Source organism: Erithacus rubecula (assembly GCF_903797595.1).
Source record: "Erithacus rubecula genome assembly, chromosome: 1".
Taxonomy (NCBI): domain Eukaryota; kingdom Metazoa; phylum Chordata; class Aves; order Passeriformes; family Muscicapidae; genus Erithacus; species Erithacus rubecula.
The window spans coordinates 4,931,834-4,949,867 of record NC_136658.1 but is presented as its reverse complement, the minus strand read 5'-3'; the positions used below and the strand labels follow the sequence as shown (position 1 = coordinate 4,949,867).

General features: G+C 43.0%; 1 protein-coding gene and 1 long non-coding RNA gene across 2 annotated transcripts in view; one reads left to right on the top strand and one right to left on the bottom strand.

Moving 5' to 3' along the window:
• HTR1F (5-hydroxytryptamine receptor 1F) overlaps positions 1 to 4,301 on the top strand; it is a 102,577-nt gene extending 98,276 nt beyond the window's left edge. Inside the window, exon 3 of the mRNA XM_079318279.1 lies at positions 309 to 4,301. Coding sequence (XP_079174405.1) covers positions 347 to 1,450 — 1,104 coding nt within the window. The 5' untranslated portion in view covers positions 309 to 346 and the 3' untranslated portion in view covers positions 1,451 to 4,301. The remainder of the gene's footprint in view (positions 1 to 308) is intronic.
• The window catches only part of LOC306808394, a 55,341-nt gene extending 40,265 nt beyond the window's left edge, over positions 1 to 15,076 (bottom strand). The window contains exon 1 of the long non-coding RNA XR_013776020.1: positions 14,991 to 15,076. This is a non-coding gene — a long non-coding RNA (uncharacterized lncRNA). The remainder of the gene's footprint in view (positions 1 to 14,990) is intronic.
• Between the last annotated feature and the right edge of the window lie 2,958 nt (positions 15,077 to 18,034).

Sequence of the window (18,034 nt, the reverse complement as noted above, 5' to 3'; positions counted from 1 at the left end):
TTAATGTTTTCAACAGTCATTACATTGCTTAGTGGAGCAGACAGCACAAGTCTAAAAGTACTATTAGTGCTTACTTTAGGATGAGGTTGTTCACATTTAACCAGTTTCAGGACTCCTCTACAAGGATTCCAGAACAAGTGCTTTTAGCTGGAGGGGTATTTATAGCCACTCGAGGAACCAGGCTGGAGTTTGGAGCCTGAATAATTTCTAATTATAAGTCTGAACTTCTTGTAAGCCTAAGGCCTGCAGTCTTTTAAGATGACAAAAATCAAGGGTGCATTATCTGAATGTTTTTACTTTCCAAACAGGTAACTGCTACAGGTAAAGATCATCTTTAAAAGGGAACATGGATTTAATAAACTCAACTGAACAAAACAGCACATCAGAAGAACCTTTCAAATGGGCGACATCCAAGATTCTCATTTCCATTACCTTGTCTGTGCTTGCTCTAATGACAACGGCCATCAATTCTCTCGTGATGACTGCAATAATTGTGACAAGAAAGCTCCACCACCCCGCCAACTATCTCATCTGCTCTCTTGCAGTGACTGACTTCCTTGTGGCAATCCTGGTGATGCCCTTCAGCATTGTCTACATTGTAAAGGAGACCTGGATCATGGGGCAGGTGGTGTGTGACATTTGGCTGAGCGTGGACATCACGTGCTGCACTTGCTCCATCTTGCACCTCTCTGCCATTGCTTTGGACCGGTACAGAGCAATCACGGATGCCGTGGAATATGCCCGGAAAAGGACACCTAAGCATGCTGGCATCATGATAGCAGTTGTATGGATCATATCCATTTTTATCTCCATGCCACCTTTGTTTTGGAGACACCAGACCACCAGCAGGGAGGATGAGTGCATCATCAAACACGACCACATTGTCTCCACCATTTACTCCACGTTTGGCGCCTTCTACATCCCGCTGGCCTTGATCCTGATCCTTTACTACAAGATCTACAAAGCAGCAAAGACATTCCACAGGAGAAGCGTCAGCCGGATCGTGAGGGAGGAGGGAGTGAATGGACAAGTCCTTTTGGAGGCAGGTGAAAGAAGCACCAAATCAGCTTCAATGCCCAGCACAACAGAGAAGACCTCAGACGCCCTGGTGAGCTCTGATAAAATCAACATCACCCTGAGAAGCCCCAAGTCTGAATCCAAGCACGAGAAATCCTGGAAAAAACAGAGAATCTCCAGCACGAGGGAGCGAAAGGCAGCAACGACCCTGGGTCTGATCTTGGGGGCATTTGTGATCTGCTGGCTCCCGTTTTTTGTAAAAGAAGTAGTTGTTAACACCTGTGAAACATGTCACATATCAGAAGACATGTCTAACTTCCTAACATGGCTGGGATATATAAACTCCCTTATTAACCCTTTAATCTACACAATCTTTAATGAAGATTTCAAGAAAGCCTTCCAGAAGCTCATACAGTGTGGGCAATACCTTTAGGAGCATATGTTCATATAAGGAGAACATAATAATTGTTTTTTAACCTGTATAAATTTATATAACTGAGATGGCATTTGTTGAATTTAAGGCAAAGCACCAAGACTCGGCATTTACGTTGTAATGACTTTTTTTGTATAGGTAATATTGGGAGCATTGATTGGCCAAGCTTTAAAGAGATGGATCATCTGGGATTGGTTTTGCTCTAGAAAAACAGTTAGCATACTGTGGCTCTGATCCAGTTGGGATTTGCACAGCTGCCTAGCTTGAAGCATAAGGTATTACCTTATATATGAAGGAAATATGCACTTGAAGTAGACAAAGAAACAAAACTTTTTTTAAAGTAACCCTCAGTCATCAATGAAATGTTAAGTAAAACAACGCACACATTTTAGACCCGACTGATATGAGATAGAAAATACACCATGGAATGACAATGTAATTTTAACAGTCTGGCACAGGCCTGCAGCATAGAGCCAAGCCATTCACAGCCAAGGGCAGTAGCTTTAAATATATCTACCATCATCCTGTATCAGTCAGCTGAGTGAGCTGCAGCCTTGCCTTGTCCCATAGATGGGCTTCCCTGTGTTACACAGCACTCTAGCAGTAGGCAAGGGGATTTCATGGGTTGCCAGTTTCACAGCAAGCCAGTGGTGGGAGCCCTCTGCACACCCACAGCAGATGTGAGCATATCCCCAAGGGAAACAGCCAAACATCTGGGGCACCTCCAGTGAGCTGAGTACCTGGAGTGCCCAGTGCTCTGAGGCACCACTGCTGTGGGGAAGGGGAGGCTCATAAAGAGCAGCTGGTTCTCCTTGTGGAGATACTAGAAGGGAGAGAAGCAGGAGGCAAGGAAACACTCCTTTCTTCATGTCCTCATACCTGGCCAGGCACAGAGCCTGTGACCTGCAGCACCAAACCAGACACAGCTCATGCCAGGGCTGAGCACTGCTGATGGGGAGTGGCTTAGTGAGGTTTGAAGAGCTGGGGCTGACAGCTCCATCTCAGCATGTTCAGCCCTCCACCCTCAGAAGCCTGATGCCCCTGAGCCTTTTCTCAACTGCCCCAAGCACCAGGGCTGTGCTTCCTTTCCAATCAAGTGAGAAAGTACCAGTTCTGGTAGTGTGGGTCTCTGGAAAAGGCTGTGCAGCACTTTGTGCAGCAAAGAGGGAGTGACCTCAATGTGCACTGCACACCTGGGAAGGGGATCCTGTGGGATGCTCACTGAGAAGCCTCTATACCCTCCTTCCCCCAGAGCACCCATCCATATCCCCATTCCCAGCAGAGTTAAAATGCATTACAGGAACTCCAGCCCACTCTAACTTATTTAGTCAAAGATGACCTCTATGAACAAATCCCTGAAAGATGGCAGCTTGGCCAATCTTGACTGACATGCTCTAGATGCCAAGCCATTCAATTGTTAAGACCCACACCAAAGCTCAGGGTTTGCACTTTTCAGGACAAACAGATTCAGGCTGTGTCACTAAGAGCCCAACTTCAAATTTTTTGTCAGACATTTGGTGCTGCCCCTCAGGAACAGGGACTAGAAACCCCACTGCCAGCAGCAGCAATCTCCCTGCAAAGATGCTCCAGCTGGGCACCTGGGCCACCAGCCTAGGGACACCACAAAGGAAATGAGACATGACAGCATCATGGTCACCTTTAGCTGGGGAAAGGTGTCACTGGCCCTTGCAGTTGTTCTTCCAAGAGACTTTCAGTGTTTGCACTAGACAAAAAAAAAAAAAAAAAACAAAAACACTGGGAAAAAAATCATCACTATTGTTCTTCTCTGCCCTTCTCCTCCTCTGTATTACAAACTCTGGAGTTTGTAATAATTTAGTATTTTCCCCACTGGCTACCAGCTGACACAACAGCTGTGAAAAGGGTTTCCTGCAAGATGACAAGGTTTGAAACTTGAAATACTGAACTAATTTGTTTCTGTCACTTGCAACTTACTGTATTCTGCTTTCACATTGATGTCCAAATGAAATGCTATTCAGAATTACCAGAAACAGTGCATTTTCTTTGCCATTGATTTTAACACAGCCAGGAATCTAATGGAAAGCTCACTTGCCACACCACGGAGCTCTAGCACAGCAGTGGCACAGCTAAATTTTGAAGATACTGGGATGTGACAGAGTGGAATTGGCTCATGCTCAGTGCAAGCCAGCACACTTTATTACCATTGCAGTCAGAGCACAGCCTCTGCAGCCCCCATGACCTCAGCACTGGCTGCATTATGCTGAGAGAAAAAATTGCTCTCAGCATCAGCTGTGCTCTGCTGTCTCCAGAAAGAGCCATGGAATTTAGTTTCCAAAAGGATTAGCAGGAGATAGCACAGAAAACCCCACTATATCATCCACTCTTGAAGTCCTCTATTTCCCACATTTCCCAAGTCATAACCCTGGATGTCTCAGGGGAATCCATTTCTCTCCCCCTGCCTGTCCCTTTATAGCTGCTGGAGTACAGACAATATTGTTTATCCTCTTACTCGTAAGATGTTTGACAATATCTTGGGAAATCAAATTGAAAGGAAAAATAGGGGCTGCTTTTCAAGAGAAAAGATACTTAAAATATTCATTTAAATAATAATGGGTGAATCTTAAAGAAGGAACCACATGTAGATAAACAGAAAATATCTGTCATTTATGGACTATTAACAGTATTATACTCTGAAACTAATTAAGCTGCTAAACATTTCTCAAGATCCAGGGGTTGTTTCTTTTTGTATCATTTTCACTGAGCTGTATCTTCTCACCTTTCAACACAGCGATGGGAGAGGCAACTACAAGAAATCTGATCAAACAAGTGGGCAGTTATTCCATTAAAAGCACTTGCAGCTTGTGGACCATCATTTCTTGGTGTCTGACTGCGACTCATCACTCGTTCCCTTACAGAACCCACTGTGCCAAACACTTCCCCACACAGCACCACACATTATAATTTCATCTCTAGCATCTACCCATGCATGTGATGTGTCCAGAATAAAAACAAGTATTCCCCTTTCAAAATGGATAGAGGTTAAGGATGTCTGCAGGATGCTGTTTTCCCTCCCCATGAAGCACACAGGCTTCACTGGACCTTAGCATCTCACTAAGATTTTATGCACTGGAGCCAAGATTTTTTTGCAAGTAGCTCTGTGCCCTGTGAGAGTTCAATCTCAGCAAAGAGAAAAAGAAAAAAAAGTGTCTGGTTTCCCACCTCTGTAAGAAGACTCTGTGTGTATTTCAGAGAAAGGGTTTACACATCCTCCAGAGCTTGCACAAAGCTTCCTGAGTCCCTATCCCTGCTGCAGCTGCCCTCCCCATCGCTGTTTGCTGCCCGTGCATCAGTTTAGGTTTCTACCAACACCCAGAGAACTGGATTTGGAGTAGCTGACCCACTTCAGCTTTCACAGAGAATGGTTCCTAAAGCAGCTGTGAACACGATATCCAGCTCAGGTAGATGGTTTTTTGCTAACAACAAGCAGTTAGATACACCTCGTTATATTGTACCCATTCTTTTGCCTTTCCTCCCTGCCAGATGCTTTATTGGAGTCCTTTCCTCCTGAGGATGGCATGTCCCTTACAAAGAGCTCGGGGACTCAAAACTGCATTTGTTCTAGTGATGCAGTCACTTGTTAGCACATGACTGTACCACCCAGAAACACCCACCTCATCCAAATGTGCTTTTGGCAGTCGCTGTCTTCAGCTGGTGCCTGATTGTTCTCGGTGCTGGGGAGGTGCACGGGAACAGCTCCGTGCCAAATTATTTTCTCCAGCAGTTACAAACTCAGCACATTAATTCTAGGCAAGTACACATTACTACTCGACCTTTGCATGTCAGATTCCCCTTGCAGAAGAGAAACAGAAAATCACTGCTGTAGCTGCTGCAAAAATAAAAATAAAATTTTAAAAAGGGGGGCTTTTTGGAACTCTGCAAACCAAAGAGTAAATCCTGCAAGAAAGTGACAGGAAATAAAGTGAGAGGAAACCCTTGCAGCAACTCTGTAAAGATTCAGAAGAATCCTAATACTTGTGTCAGTCCTACTACAGGGAAAGTACTACCAATAGCAGAACTGCTAAAAATTGCCAACAAGATGTTGATATCTCCTTCCCCCGTGAAATCCTAAAATTTATTAAACCAAGTTTTGTTTTTGCTCCTCAACCAGGAAAGCTAAACCTCTAAAAGAAACAGAAATGGCTTTTTGATTTAGTGTTTCTAGCCATCATAAAGTAACTCAAAAAAATTGAATCTTTGATGATACTGATCTTGGCTAAGAGGAAAGATTACAGAGAACAGAACAAACAGAAGTCAGCAGCAAGGGCTGTGAACAGCCAAGGTTACCAGCCAAATTCAAAACAGACCTTCTGGTGCCCACACATAATGGAAACCAGTGACTGAAAACAACTTTATATCCTCACTTTCTATCCTAACTTATTAAAGTATGAGTTTCATAAATTTCAGTTGTTTACTTCACATTCAAGTGAGTTACTTCTTAAGTAAGAACTCTGCAACTCAGGAAAATTTCAGAAAGGAATATTTTCAGGCAAGGAAAAAGCACTGTGTTTCATTAGTCAAAGTACATTAGTACAATTATGAATTTAAAATCCTAGTTGGGGCAGGGTGAAGTCAAAGATGCTGCATATTGAATGCTATTGCTTTTTATCCACTAATAGCTCAAACCAATTGTATCTACTCTTGTTTATAGTATAATACTATTATATTTAAAATAATTTTAGGACTGAATATATATCGTTTTGAAGGTATTCATTGCTATGCACCACAGCACTAATAAAAATTAGCCTCTTTTCCCACTTTAAAGCAAGACACCTCCTATACATGGGTGATGTTTTCCCCTCACTAAATTAAGACTTTTCCTTTTTTCATGTACACCCATTTATCTGAAACTCAGAGCTGTATTTCATGGCTTGGGTTTAAAGATAAAAAACGTGTTTAACACCACAAAAAGGGCTAACTGCTATGCTAGAAGAACGATTAATCTTCTCACTTTCAGTTTAGATCATGACTGGTGGTAGACATTTAATGCAATAGCTGGTTCTGTGCTGGCAGTACTCCAAGATGCAAAAGCTGTGGTTAATTTGTATGACAGCAAGCGTCTGCTAAGCAACTCACTCTTGGCTAAGCTTGGATTCCCATCTTCCACAGTACAAAGCTGCATGAAACACTCCACAGCCATGAAATAAGGAATCAGCCAGTTTGCACTCCAGCTGTTTCTAGTCTGGTAGTATATCTGGAAGGTAGTTATCCCAAAAACACACCACTAACCAACAGCAGCAAAGCTGTGCCTGCATCCACAGCAAAAAATAATCTTTCATGTTCATCCTCTACTTTGGAGGCAGCCTGAACTGAGCCATGGCCAGGTGGGCTCAACACAGAGCAGCACTGCTCCCCAGCCAGACACAAAAAGAGATCCCTTCAAGGAGAATGCCAGTCACTGCCAAACACTGTTGAATTACCTCAACACCTCTGGGCTTGCATTCTCTGTCATCAAAAAGTTCACCTCTGAAGCTTGAGGTGATCCATCAGCTTAAATAAATGCAAAAATACTGGAATTTAAGATAAAAGTTCAAGCTAAGTGTTTTCAGGGGGGGGATTTGTCTTCCACATCTACTTTAACAGCCAAACACCCAAAACCAGTTCCTCAAGCACAACACATTCATAACAGCTAAGAAGGATTTCTTTTTTCACACACATAAATATGTGTTACTATTGGACTGTTTCAAACCTCTTTCATCTATGGTCTCCAGCATTTTGACAAGTATGTCTTCTGTTTTTCAAAGTGTGGAAGCAATACTAATTAATTATCTCAGGTAAGTCTTATCTCATTTTTATAGTTAAAAAAACAAAAGTTAAGGGAAGAAGGCAGACAGCACCTTATCCTGAGGTCCTGGGGTGGAGGACAGGAGGGGAAAGGAGGGGAAAGGTGGGGAAGGGAGAACAGGAATGCTTTTGTTAACCACACAAGGAATCACATGCTACTGTCTGAGGGATGAAAATGGGAGCTGTGAAGCAAAGCAAATCAGGAAAGGGGAAGGAGGAGGAGAACAGGGAGAGAGAAAGACTGAGCAGTTTTCTCCTTATAGGGCCTGGCAGCCTTGAAATAAACTTGCCTGAACCCATCACAGCTCAGATCCGGCTAACAGAAGTGCCAGTTCACTTTGGAGCTGCCTGGCACCTCCTGGAGCTGAGAGTGGGAGAGGAGATGGTTTTGTCACCTCCATCCCACTCAGGGTCAGTGCAGCACTGCACAGCCTTCCAAGACTTCTCCAAAATCCTTCTCCTAGACTGCTGTGACAACTCTGGTCAGCACCAGCCGTGCTCAGCCAGTGAGCGTGGGGAACTGCAAGTACTGAGATCTTGAGAGACACAAACAGCAGAGAATTAAAAAAAAAAAAATAGCAGTAACAAAGGATATAATAAAATTTTATTTGTATTCCAATGCCCTCCCACCTTCTCAAAAGCAACCTCAAGTACCTGGAGAGCTGAATGGAGACTTTGTCCCTTGCTTTTGACTGGCAGGGGTAGATGTTCAGCTTGCACTGTATTTCAGAAGTACAACTTACACAGTCAAACCACTGCCACGTTTCCCACTTTTCTTGGTTAAATACCCCAGTGTATGCCAATCCTCCCCAGTCCCTGCCAGCCTGGCCCTCGCCTGTGTCTCTAGCTCGCCGAACACGGTGTTAAAGCTCTCCGTAACAATTTACTCCAGCACTCCTCTCTTTCACTTGACTGGAGAGGAATAACAAAAAGCAACTGAAAACACCCTCGGAGCTCTAAACCTGCAAATAGGGCATAAAGCCAGAAATAGAAGGAAGCAGTCTACATTTAAGAGAAAATAAATCAAGTGACACTCCTCTGAACCATCCTTTCTATTCACCCCACTTCACGCCCTCTTCTCACCCACAACACACTGCACACTGTGAGGGAAAGGAAAAAGTTATTTCAGTACCACGTTTGACTTGTTTTGTATAGTTGGGCTAAAGAGCTCTCATTTAAATACCCTTCAGGGAAAGGAGGAAGGCTGTAAATGATAACGCTTTGCCTTCTCTCATCCTCAGCTGTACAAAGAAGACCAAAGAGGAGCGAGGGGTTATTGACTGAGGTGCAATCAGGGAAACAGCGCGGAGGAAAGGGGAGAAGGAGGAAGGAGCAGCTCTCGCTGTGAGCCGATTCTCACTGCACAGAGCAGCTTTGCCTCAGCCCCCGGACACCTCCGAGGGAAGAAACGCGAGTGGGAACAGCGGGAACGGGAGGCGATCCGGGGCCGCTCCCGCCGTGGCCGGCCCGGGAGGCGCTGCGGGGCCGGGGATGCGCCGGAGCCTTTCCCGGGCGGGCGGGTCCCTCTAGCGGCACCCGAGCCGGCAGCGGCCCCGGCCCAGCTCCCGGGGCCCGGGCACAGCCCGGCTGCCGTCCCCACACACACCTTCGTGATGGCGGTGAACTCGGCTGGCCCCCTCCCCGTGTCCTCAGCATTGGGAGCAGGCATGCCGGCGAGCGGGGAAACCAGCAGCATGGATCCCCCCTTTGCCAGTAAGATACTCAGAACCCCTGTGTCTACCTGCACCCCCGTTCGGTAGGGTTTATCCGAGAAGGATAAAATACCTCGAGTTGTAAAGGAACCACAAGATCGAGTCCAACCTCTGGCCGTGCACAGCAATCACATCATGTGCCCAAGAGCTTCTTGAACTCTGGCAGGCCTGGATCTGCAGCCAGTTCCCTGTGGAGGCTGTTGCAGTGCACAGCCACCCTCTGGGTGAAGAGCCTTTGCCTAACATCCCGGGCACTTTCTCCTCCTCGGCACAGCTCCATGCCATTCCCTCAGGGATGGATGCAGAGAAAAGGGAGCTGTGTCAGCCCCTCCGATTCCCCTCATGAGGGTGCTGAAGGCCACAGTGAGCTCTCCCCTAAATCTCCTCTTTTCCAGGCTGAACAGAACAAGTGACCCCAGCCACTCATAAGGCTTCCCCTCCAGTCCCTTCACCATCCTCATGGCCTCATTTAGACACTCTCCAATGGCTTCATGTCTTTTTTGTATCAAGAAACACAAAAATGCCCTTGAGACTCGAGGTAAGGCCACACCAGAGCAGAGCAATCGCCTCCCTCGAGTGGCCAGCGCTGCTGTGCCTGATGCACCCCAGTGTCTAAAGGAAGGAACATTTCAGTGAAAAGTTGATTTACATAAGGAACCATTACTGGGACAAAAACCCGAGAGGAGGCAGTGAGCAGAGGGTGAAGGCTGGTTGGTGAACAAGGGAGCTGCAACACAGTTTTCCTCTGGGTTAACACTCCCATAGCAGGAGGCTCCTGGCACAAGCCAGTGCCAGAGGAAACGGAGGTTTCCCACAAAGAGAACCTGACATTTCCCCCCTCTCATGGCTGCTGCTTATTGAGGTAGTAAGTAACATTTTGTGAGCTGAATGAGACTCCAGGGCATTCCAATTAAAGTTGGGGAGTTCAGCAGTGTGTGTACAACCTCCCAAGCAAAGGTCAGAAAAAACTGTCATTTGAAATGATGTGCAGAAACACCTATGCAGTTGGAAAATTACAAACCACTAGAGATCAGGTGTGCTGGTTTGGCACTAAAGACAGCCCAATGAAGTGAATTTTTCTGCGAGGAGCAGCTAGGATCCCTCTATGTCTTGCAAAACCAATCACTGTTCGGGTTTTGGAACTGACAATGGGTTCAACCACTGAAAGAGATGGACACGCCTCTGTGAAATTTACATTTCAAAACAAACAAACCCTGGGAAAGTCCCCTTTCATTTCCAGCCTCTCAGAAGGTAACTAGCCTGTCAGGATTTAATTCTAAGTACTCATGAACAATACCAATCATTACAGAAATAGCCACTTACCTCTCTATTTAAAGTTATGACATTAATTATAACTATTTTTGAATTGAACTTGTTTGTGGTTACTAGACTAGAGGTTTTGTTCACAGTTGCTCTTTACCACTTTTTGATATTGCACAGTACTGTGTAAAGTGGCCAAAACCTTTATTTCCAAAATCTGCAGCCCCTCTCATACTGCACAAGGACAAAACAAAGCACAGGGCAATGAAGAATTATGCTCTGGAGTTACAAAGTGATCAATGACTGAAATTCCATTCTAAGGAAAGAAAAATCATGCTGAAGTGTGAATAACTGAAGTCTTACTGACTTCATACATTTTCTGTGAAATTCTATCAACAGCACATCTGAATTTGGTGGAATACTGGGCAGCAGTACATCAATGCATACTCTGGGTACTGAGGAGAGGAGCTTTAAAGTCTCAGCTGAGACCAGAACATGTACACAAAGAAACACATCCAGGCCACACAAATATTTGAACATGAACATGGACCTAAAGTGTCACAAACAATTCTTTTCAGAGTTAGAAACTACCAAATGTAAGGAATTCATGATGGCAGGATTTTTTCTGAGCAAGAGGAGAACTCATTAACTGAAAGGGTTCTTTCTAATTCCCTTAGCATTTTTCATGTTAAGAAGTTGTCTCTCTTGCATTGCTTAACCATTGATTTATACCCAAGTGCTTCAGCTGGTTCCTGTCAGCTGTCCAATTCCATTCACATTTCTGGAAAAGTGAATCTAGAATTGTATATGCAATTCACTCACAGCTTGAATTTTCTTTTTCTTCTTTTTTAAAATATAGGCAGCACAAAGCCACAGAAGTACTTGAGCTGCTTTGCAAAGGAGAAAGAAAAATCATGACAATTTCTGACTCCTGTGCTTCCGTCAACATCTTTTTTCTGTCCCATATGCTTTCCTCACTGTCATACAGACACAAAACAAAGAAAACAAAAACAAAAACAAATAAAATAAAATAAATAAAATAAAAAAACACCACACAAAACAACTTCACCAGATCTGGAAATTTCTTTCCAAGTTCTGTTGGATTCTAAGGGGAAGAGAAAAAAAAAAAAAAAAGAAACAAGGATCAAAAAAATCTATCCAAATCTTTCATCACAACTGTAAGGCCAGTTCCAGTTATTTATGCTGCACTTCCAAGGGAATACACAGTGGCAGTATGATCCCACCTCATTCCCTTCTGCTGGGGAATATATTGCTACAGAGGAGGCAATTACAGATATTCAGATACCCTCAAGACAAGCTAATTTTAGTAAAGAATTCACATTTTCAGGTTGTTTGGAAATATGTTCGTGCAGCAGCCCAGCATTCATCATGGTCAAAGTGGTGCAAACCCCATCCTCCTGTTCAATTGCCCAGAAGTGTGTGGGTAGAATTTTTTGCCAGATAATCCTCTTTACAATATTCAACATTTGTTTGGTGCAAAAATATCACAGGGACTCTTTCTAGCTGAAGTAGTTCACCATATAATAAGCAAGTGTGGAGTAAACTCCTTCCTTTATTCCCCATCTCAATTTTTTTTCTTTCTGCAACATGAGTTATCCAAAGTTCTGGCATGAGAGGTCTCCTTGTTTAAATGCATCTCCTGGAGTTTCATTGCTGTTCCAGGGAAGTTCAAATATTGTCACCAGCATCACAGGAATATAAAGTGAGTGACTGTCTCTGCATCCCAAGGTACCTGTCAAAGGCCTCAAGGTAAAATGAAGCAAGTTGATCTGAAACAAATAAGGATTGGAGCTTCCCCAGGCTCTGGCAAGGAAAATGAAGACTGGTGGTGATCCAGTCTGCTGAGTGTGGCTTGGAGCACAACCAGAATGAGTGAAATCCACAACCCAGCACCCAGGGGAGCAGCCTCCCAAAGGTGTGTCTGTTCTGCTGAGCTGGTGTCCCAGCAGCAGCTGCAGGACAGTGTGGGGACATTCTGGCTCACACAGAGATCACTGCAGACAGAGAAAGGCAACACACAGCCAAGGAAGATGACAGGCCTGTGTCCTTTAGCCCCACTGAAATACAAACACTGCTTGCTACACAGTCTGCTGTCATTAAGGTATGGTCACTTCTCAGCCTTTTGAGGGACTTTTTATACAAGCAAGTCCCCTGCTGACCAATTAGTCCAGCTTGCACTTTGTTTGGCATCACACTGTGGAAACAATGCAGACCACGAATATACTTCAGATGACTCTGGCTTTTGTTGCCAGGGATGGAATGAGAAGTATCACTGCCCTCAGCAATGCATTTTCTGATCTGCCTCTCTATACATATAAAGCAGGTCTTAGTAACCCAAAATATAAATTCAAAATAATCCTTTTTTAATGCAGCAGAAGACTGACACATGCTACCATTTCCTCCCTGGTCTTTAGAGCTGTATTTCTATTTCCTTCTTTCACACTACATCCCCCACACTGTGGTTATTTCTTTGCCCTAACCTCATCACCATGATCTTTTCTTACTTCAGTACTACCCACTTCTTCACAGGTGACCTACTGGTGAGAGGCTGCACAGACCACAAGGAAGCCAGAATCTGATAAATGGCTTCTACATGCAGAATTACTGCCCACAAATTCATGGGTTTTTCCATCTGCACATTTCCAAGTGTGTCTAAAGAGCAGTCAAGCACCTGGACTTGTTGTCAAGTACAGAAATACAGATATTATCTTGTTCAAAAAGGCTAAAGAGTGCTCCCCAAGCACATGGGGATTTAAAAAAATAATAATAATTTTTTTAAAAGTTACAAATAGAAACTAACAATAAACCAGACATTCATATCAGCCAGCAGTTTGTCCTGTCAGGTTGCTGATTTGTCTAGATGTTGCAGGATTCCTTCATTCCAGGCTACTTCTGCCTGAAATTCATAAAATCCAAAGGTACCAGCCAGCACCATTTGTGGACAGCCTTAATAGTTATGGGAGATCAATGTGATGCACCATTTCCTTGCTGATCTACTCATCTCATTTTCAAAGCTGTTAATAAGCCCAAGCTGTAGCAATCTAGGCACAAAACTCAAGTAAGAGAAGAGGATCTTAATGATAAGTACCTTATTTTCTATTTTAATAACAACAACAACAAAAAAAAATCCACCAAAAACCAGAAAAAGTAAAAGCCATTTCATTCTTCACTGGTGGGTGTGTTTTCTGCAGTCTTTTTCAACATCAGAAATTAACAGTTGCAAAGATATTAATAAAAGTGAGACCAAGTTTTGAGTTGGCAGCAGAGGTTGGATCTCTAACCCAGTAAGGTGCAGATGTTATTGGTGTCCTCACTTCCCATGTTTACAGAGGGCACAACAAACTGATAGAAATATTTAAACAATCCAGGAGCCTCAGAGTGGCTTTGTTGTTTTATTTATTTTTCCTCCTTGTATTTAACACAATCCCCTTGCTTTACTGTCTGAGCTCCTCATTGTCTTCTATAGTAATTAAAATAATGCATCTCCAAGAGAAACAATGAAGTTTTCTTTGTTCTGTGTCCTCAGTTAGAGATAAAAAATCATGCTAGAGAGACAGAAAAGGAGAAACAATTGCCCAAGATGATGAAAGAAAACAGCTGCAAAGAATTAAACCCAAGTCTCCTCACCTACTATGACATGATTTGATTCTCTCCTTAGGCTTAATTATGTTCTTTTTCAAAGCCTGTAGAATGTTAAAGACAGGAAACAAGTAAGAGAGCTCCTTTGACAGAAAAGTGCAGGGTCTAGAGTAGAGATTTGATGAAACAACATAGAAATTCATTATTTTTGGCTAGTCTCTTTATTGTTAACCTTTACTGTTTGAAGACATAGCTTGAATTTCAGAAAATAGTACAACTGAGATTTGCTTAATTTGCTATTAACAGCTGTGGTGTCATATCCACTGGGTTTTCAATCATTTTAAAATCCAGGAACACAGAGTAAGCCAAACACCAAAACTGGGACTCAAACAAGTGGGATTTTAAGGAAAAACAAAGCAAGTTTTTGATGGTTTCATCAGAGACTCTGTGAGTAATCTGTGAAAACAAGAAAGGCTCTAGTCAGCTGGTGTTTTCAGAGATGGTAAAAAGTGAAAAATTATTTCACATGAGAAAATTCTGCATGAAGGCAGTAGGAAAAATGTTAAGCAGGTTTCTGTGGAAAGCCACAATCAAATTTTCACTCTGTCTATTCAACATCACACTAAGATGGCTCCTCAGGCTGCCACTTGGTACCCTGAGGGTGTGAACTTCCAAACATCAAGCAGGTGTCAAGCTCTTACCATATCCAGCAGTTTTCTGAGAAGGAGTGCATTCTCCTTAGGCAGGTGTGTCTATTTATCCCCCCCACACTCCCAAAGAATGGACACAAAAACCATATTGAATATCTACCTTGCATCAGCACAGATTCATTTCCATCTCTGCCCAAACAGCTGCTGAATCCTCTCATGTGAGGCCATCACACATCAAATTAATAATGAGACTGATAATTAAAATTTCCTAACACTTTGCAATAAAAGACTTTGTATCACTTCTCAAGGCTTTTCACTGCTCAGACTGACCCCCTCCTGCCTCATATCACAGGAGTGTCTGGACTAACACAGAGTCCTGGCCCAGCTCACCTTGCCAGGCACCAAAAGCAAACTAAGACCAAAATGCTCTGCTCATCGCAGAAAAAAACTCCAAATGTTTCTCTGTAGCAGTTCTTACCCCTCACACCCTTTTCCTACCTTAAAGAGGCTGTGCAGGACTCCAAACCCCAATCCCACAGGATCCTCTGGCTCTTCCAAAGTACAAGGATGTAATGAGAGCTCTGGGCTGCTCCCACCACGGCTTTTCTTGCCCAATCCTAGCAAGGCCCTCTGCTTAGCAATTAAAGGTATTTGAAGGCCAGCTGTGCAATTGCACATCTGTTGGCAATTCCCTGAGCTTCTTGATTCTTAGGATAGGCCTTTTTACAGGACAATTATCTTTCCCCATCCTTGCAGGATTTCCCTGTATTCCTAAAGTCCATTTCAATAGAATCAACCTTTATTTTCAGAGCTGGCTGGGTTGATGTTTCCATTGGTTTAGAAGAGAAATCTCTAACATCTCTACATTTTTAACATAAAGAAATTTCCAGTTTCATTTAAAATGAAATCTTGAGCTTTTTTGGTCTGTTCTTTACCACTTAGTTCCCCCTAGTTATGCATGATTTTCCCTTTTTAAACATCTCCATGTTCCAGGTCACATCAACTAAATCAACCTCACTTGCTCGCTCAAGGGTTGTTTCTACAGCTATCTCCTCTAAGTTTTTAATGTTAATCTCAAAAACAAAATTTTAAGTCATATCAGGCCCTGGTTCATTGACTGTGGAGTAAAATAGATCTATTGTCACTCCTGTGGTGTATGATTGCTAATGGTTTTCAGTCTGGATGACTAAGAAAATTTCCTGTGACATGAGTCTCAGGAGTATTTCATTCTCTAGAAGTGTTCAGTAGTTCTTTATTTGCATCCAAATTCAACTCCCCAGTCTATCCCAGGGGGGCCTCCTTTGACATCTTTTCCTGGAATAATTCTGATGGAAACTAATCTACGTTATCCACATTACCACTTTTTTTTCTTCACATCTTTGAAATGTGTTTCTACTCCTCCAACATCTTTAAAATCATTATTCTATCATTTCTGTATAGCCCATTTCCAGCATGATTGCTCCTGTCGAGTAATGATCACTGCTGCTCTTCCACCTCAATGTAGTTGATGTAATTGATGATGATATTCAGTTTCTTGTTCTAACAACACCTGCAATAAACACTTGCTTGGTGTGAACACCATATCTGTTGACTCCTGACTATACTTCTAGGCATGTAAAAGTAAATACTTTGATATTGCCCACTTAACTACAGTTGGCAGCAGTTTTACTCCCTTTTCCCCTTCTCCTTGGATTATAAAAATAACTGTAAGGACTTCACTACTTTTCCAAACAATTTTATTCATCTACTTATTTAGATTTCTTTTCACACATCTTGTTAAGTGTGATCTCAGGAAGCTGTGTCTTCAGCATTATCCACCCTCAGATGAATCCCCTTTGCATGGCTTTTCCTCCTAACCACACTCCTTTCACAGACTGCTGTGATCTGGAGGAACTTTTCTGTCCTTCCTTTCAAAGCATTTAACCAAATTTCACCAAATCAAGTTTTTCTTAACTATCACTTTCACACAGTTATATTTTTATTCCCTATGGGCATTGACAGCTTTTTTAACAGTGAAAATCCACTGTTGATCCTTCCTATGACCTTCAGAACCTTTTTCAGCCTCCACACCCTGCCCTAGTTCTTCAGCAATGTGGTTGATGAGTGTCCCACTCATCAGTGAAAACCTGACCAATTTTTTCTTTTCCTTGGTTGTTTACACTCCTGGATGTGCCCTTTTGAGGGCAGATGGGAATCTTTGAGGTCCTCTCCCTACTATCCTTCCTGACTTTTGCTTCTCTTTTGGAGTGAGATGCTTTGCTACTCTTTTTTGCCAGTTGTTGATTGTTTCCTTCAACTTCACCACAGTAATGCCTCCTCCTCTCAGCATTTAACTATCAAGAAGTGAGTTTCAACCACCAGCATAAATATTTTTTCACAGACTACAATTAAATTTGTGGAGCTCATTGCTGCATCTTATAGATTAAATAGATGTATTCCAAGAATATGGCTTTTTACATAGTCACACACATCCTCCTTTTTTTTTTTTACAGATATGTTAATTCTCTATTTGCATTGAAGCACGATGACTCTTCAAATACAATCTCTTGTGCAATAACAGTAGAAATTCTATGCAGGTTTTTTTACATATATTCATATATATGAAACTACAGAATAAGGGAAATGAGACTAATGCATTTGCAAATCATTGTGCAGATTGATCTTAAATCATTCTTTGTGGTATTTCAGCATCTGTGAGGAAAACTTGAGGCTTAGCCAGCAATAATGCCTGCATGAAGCCATGTCTGCTGTTTTTTCTTGCCAAGCAATCCAGTTTTAGCATATCAAGAATAAGTCCCCAGTGCTTTTTGCTACAATGAAAATCACAGGAGCACACTCAGTAGTTGGCCCCATCTTTTCCACACACATCCTTTGTGTGATCAAGAAAGATCTTCAACATGTGAGCACTGCTAATTAGTATTTTTCAGTGTCTTGCAGCTGATGCTGAAGTTATTTCTTGCATACAAAACAGATTTAAAAAAAAAAAAAGAAAAAAAAAATCCCACTGCAGGAAGAGCTTGTTTAACAAAAGCTAAGTTTATCTCATCAGCTGCGTAGCTCAGCAGGAGTGATTTGACAGAGCACAGCACGGGTTGGGGGATTTTATTTTGGGCTGGCTCTGATCTGATCCTGTGAGCTGAACACCCGTGAGCAGCTTTAGGTGAACCCCTGGGGTGCTGCAGAAAAGCTGCAGCGTTTGCTGTGTGCTCCAAGGCTGCTGGACAATACCAACCCTGCACAGTGAGCACGGGACCACCGGGAGTCTCTTTCCAAAAGCACATTCCTGACCCGGGCTAACACCGTGTGAATGATCTGCCAACAGATGGCTGCAGAAAACAACAGCTACAGGAGAGTCCCAAGGACAGAGCATGGACACCAGCTCTGGTGTGATCCAGCCTCTCCCTACCACAGCTCAAATCTCTTTTTGCTCATTTGACAGGCCCTAGTTGAATTGTGTTTTTCTAAGAATGTGCTATAGAAGGATGATGACAGCTGCCAGCTGAGAGCTAAAGAATGTTTTGTGTTTAGCCAAACATTTCCTC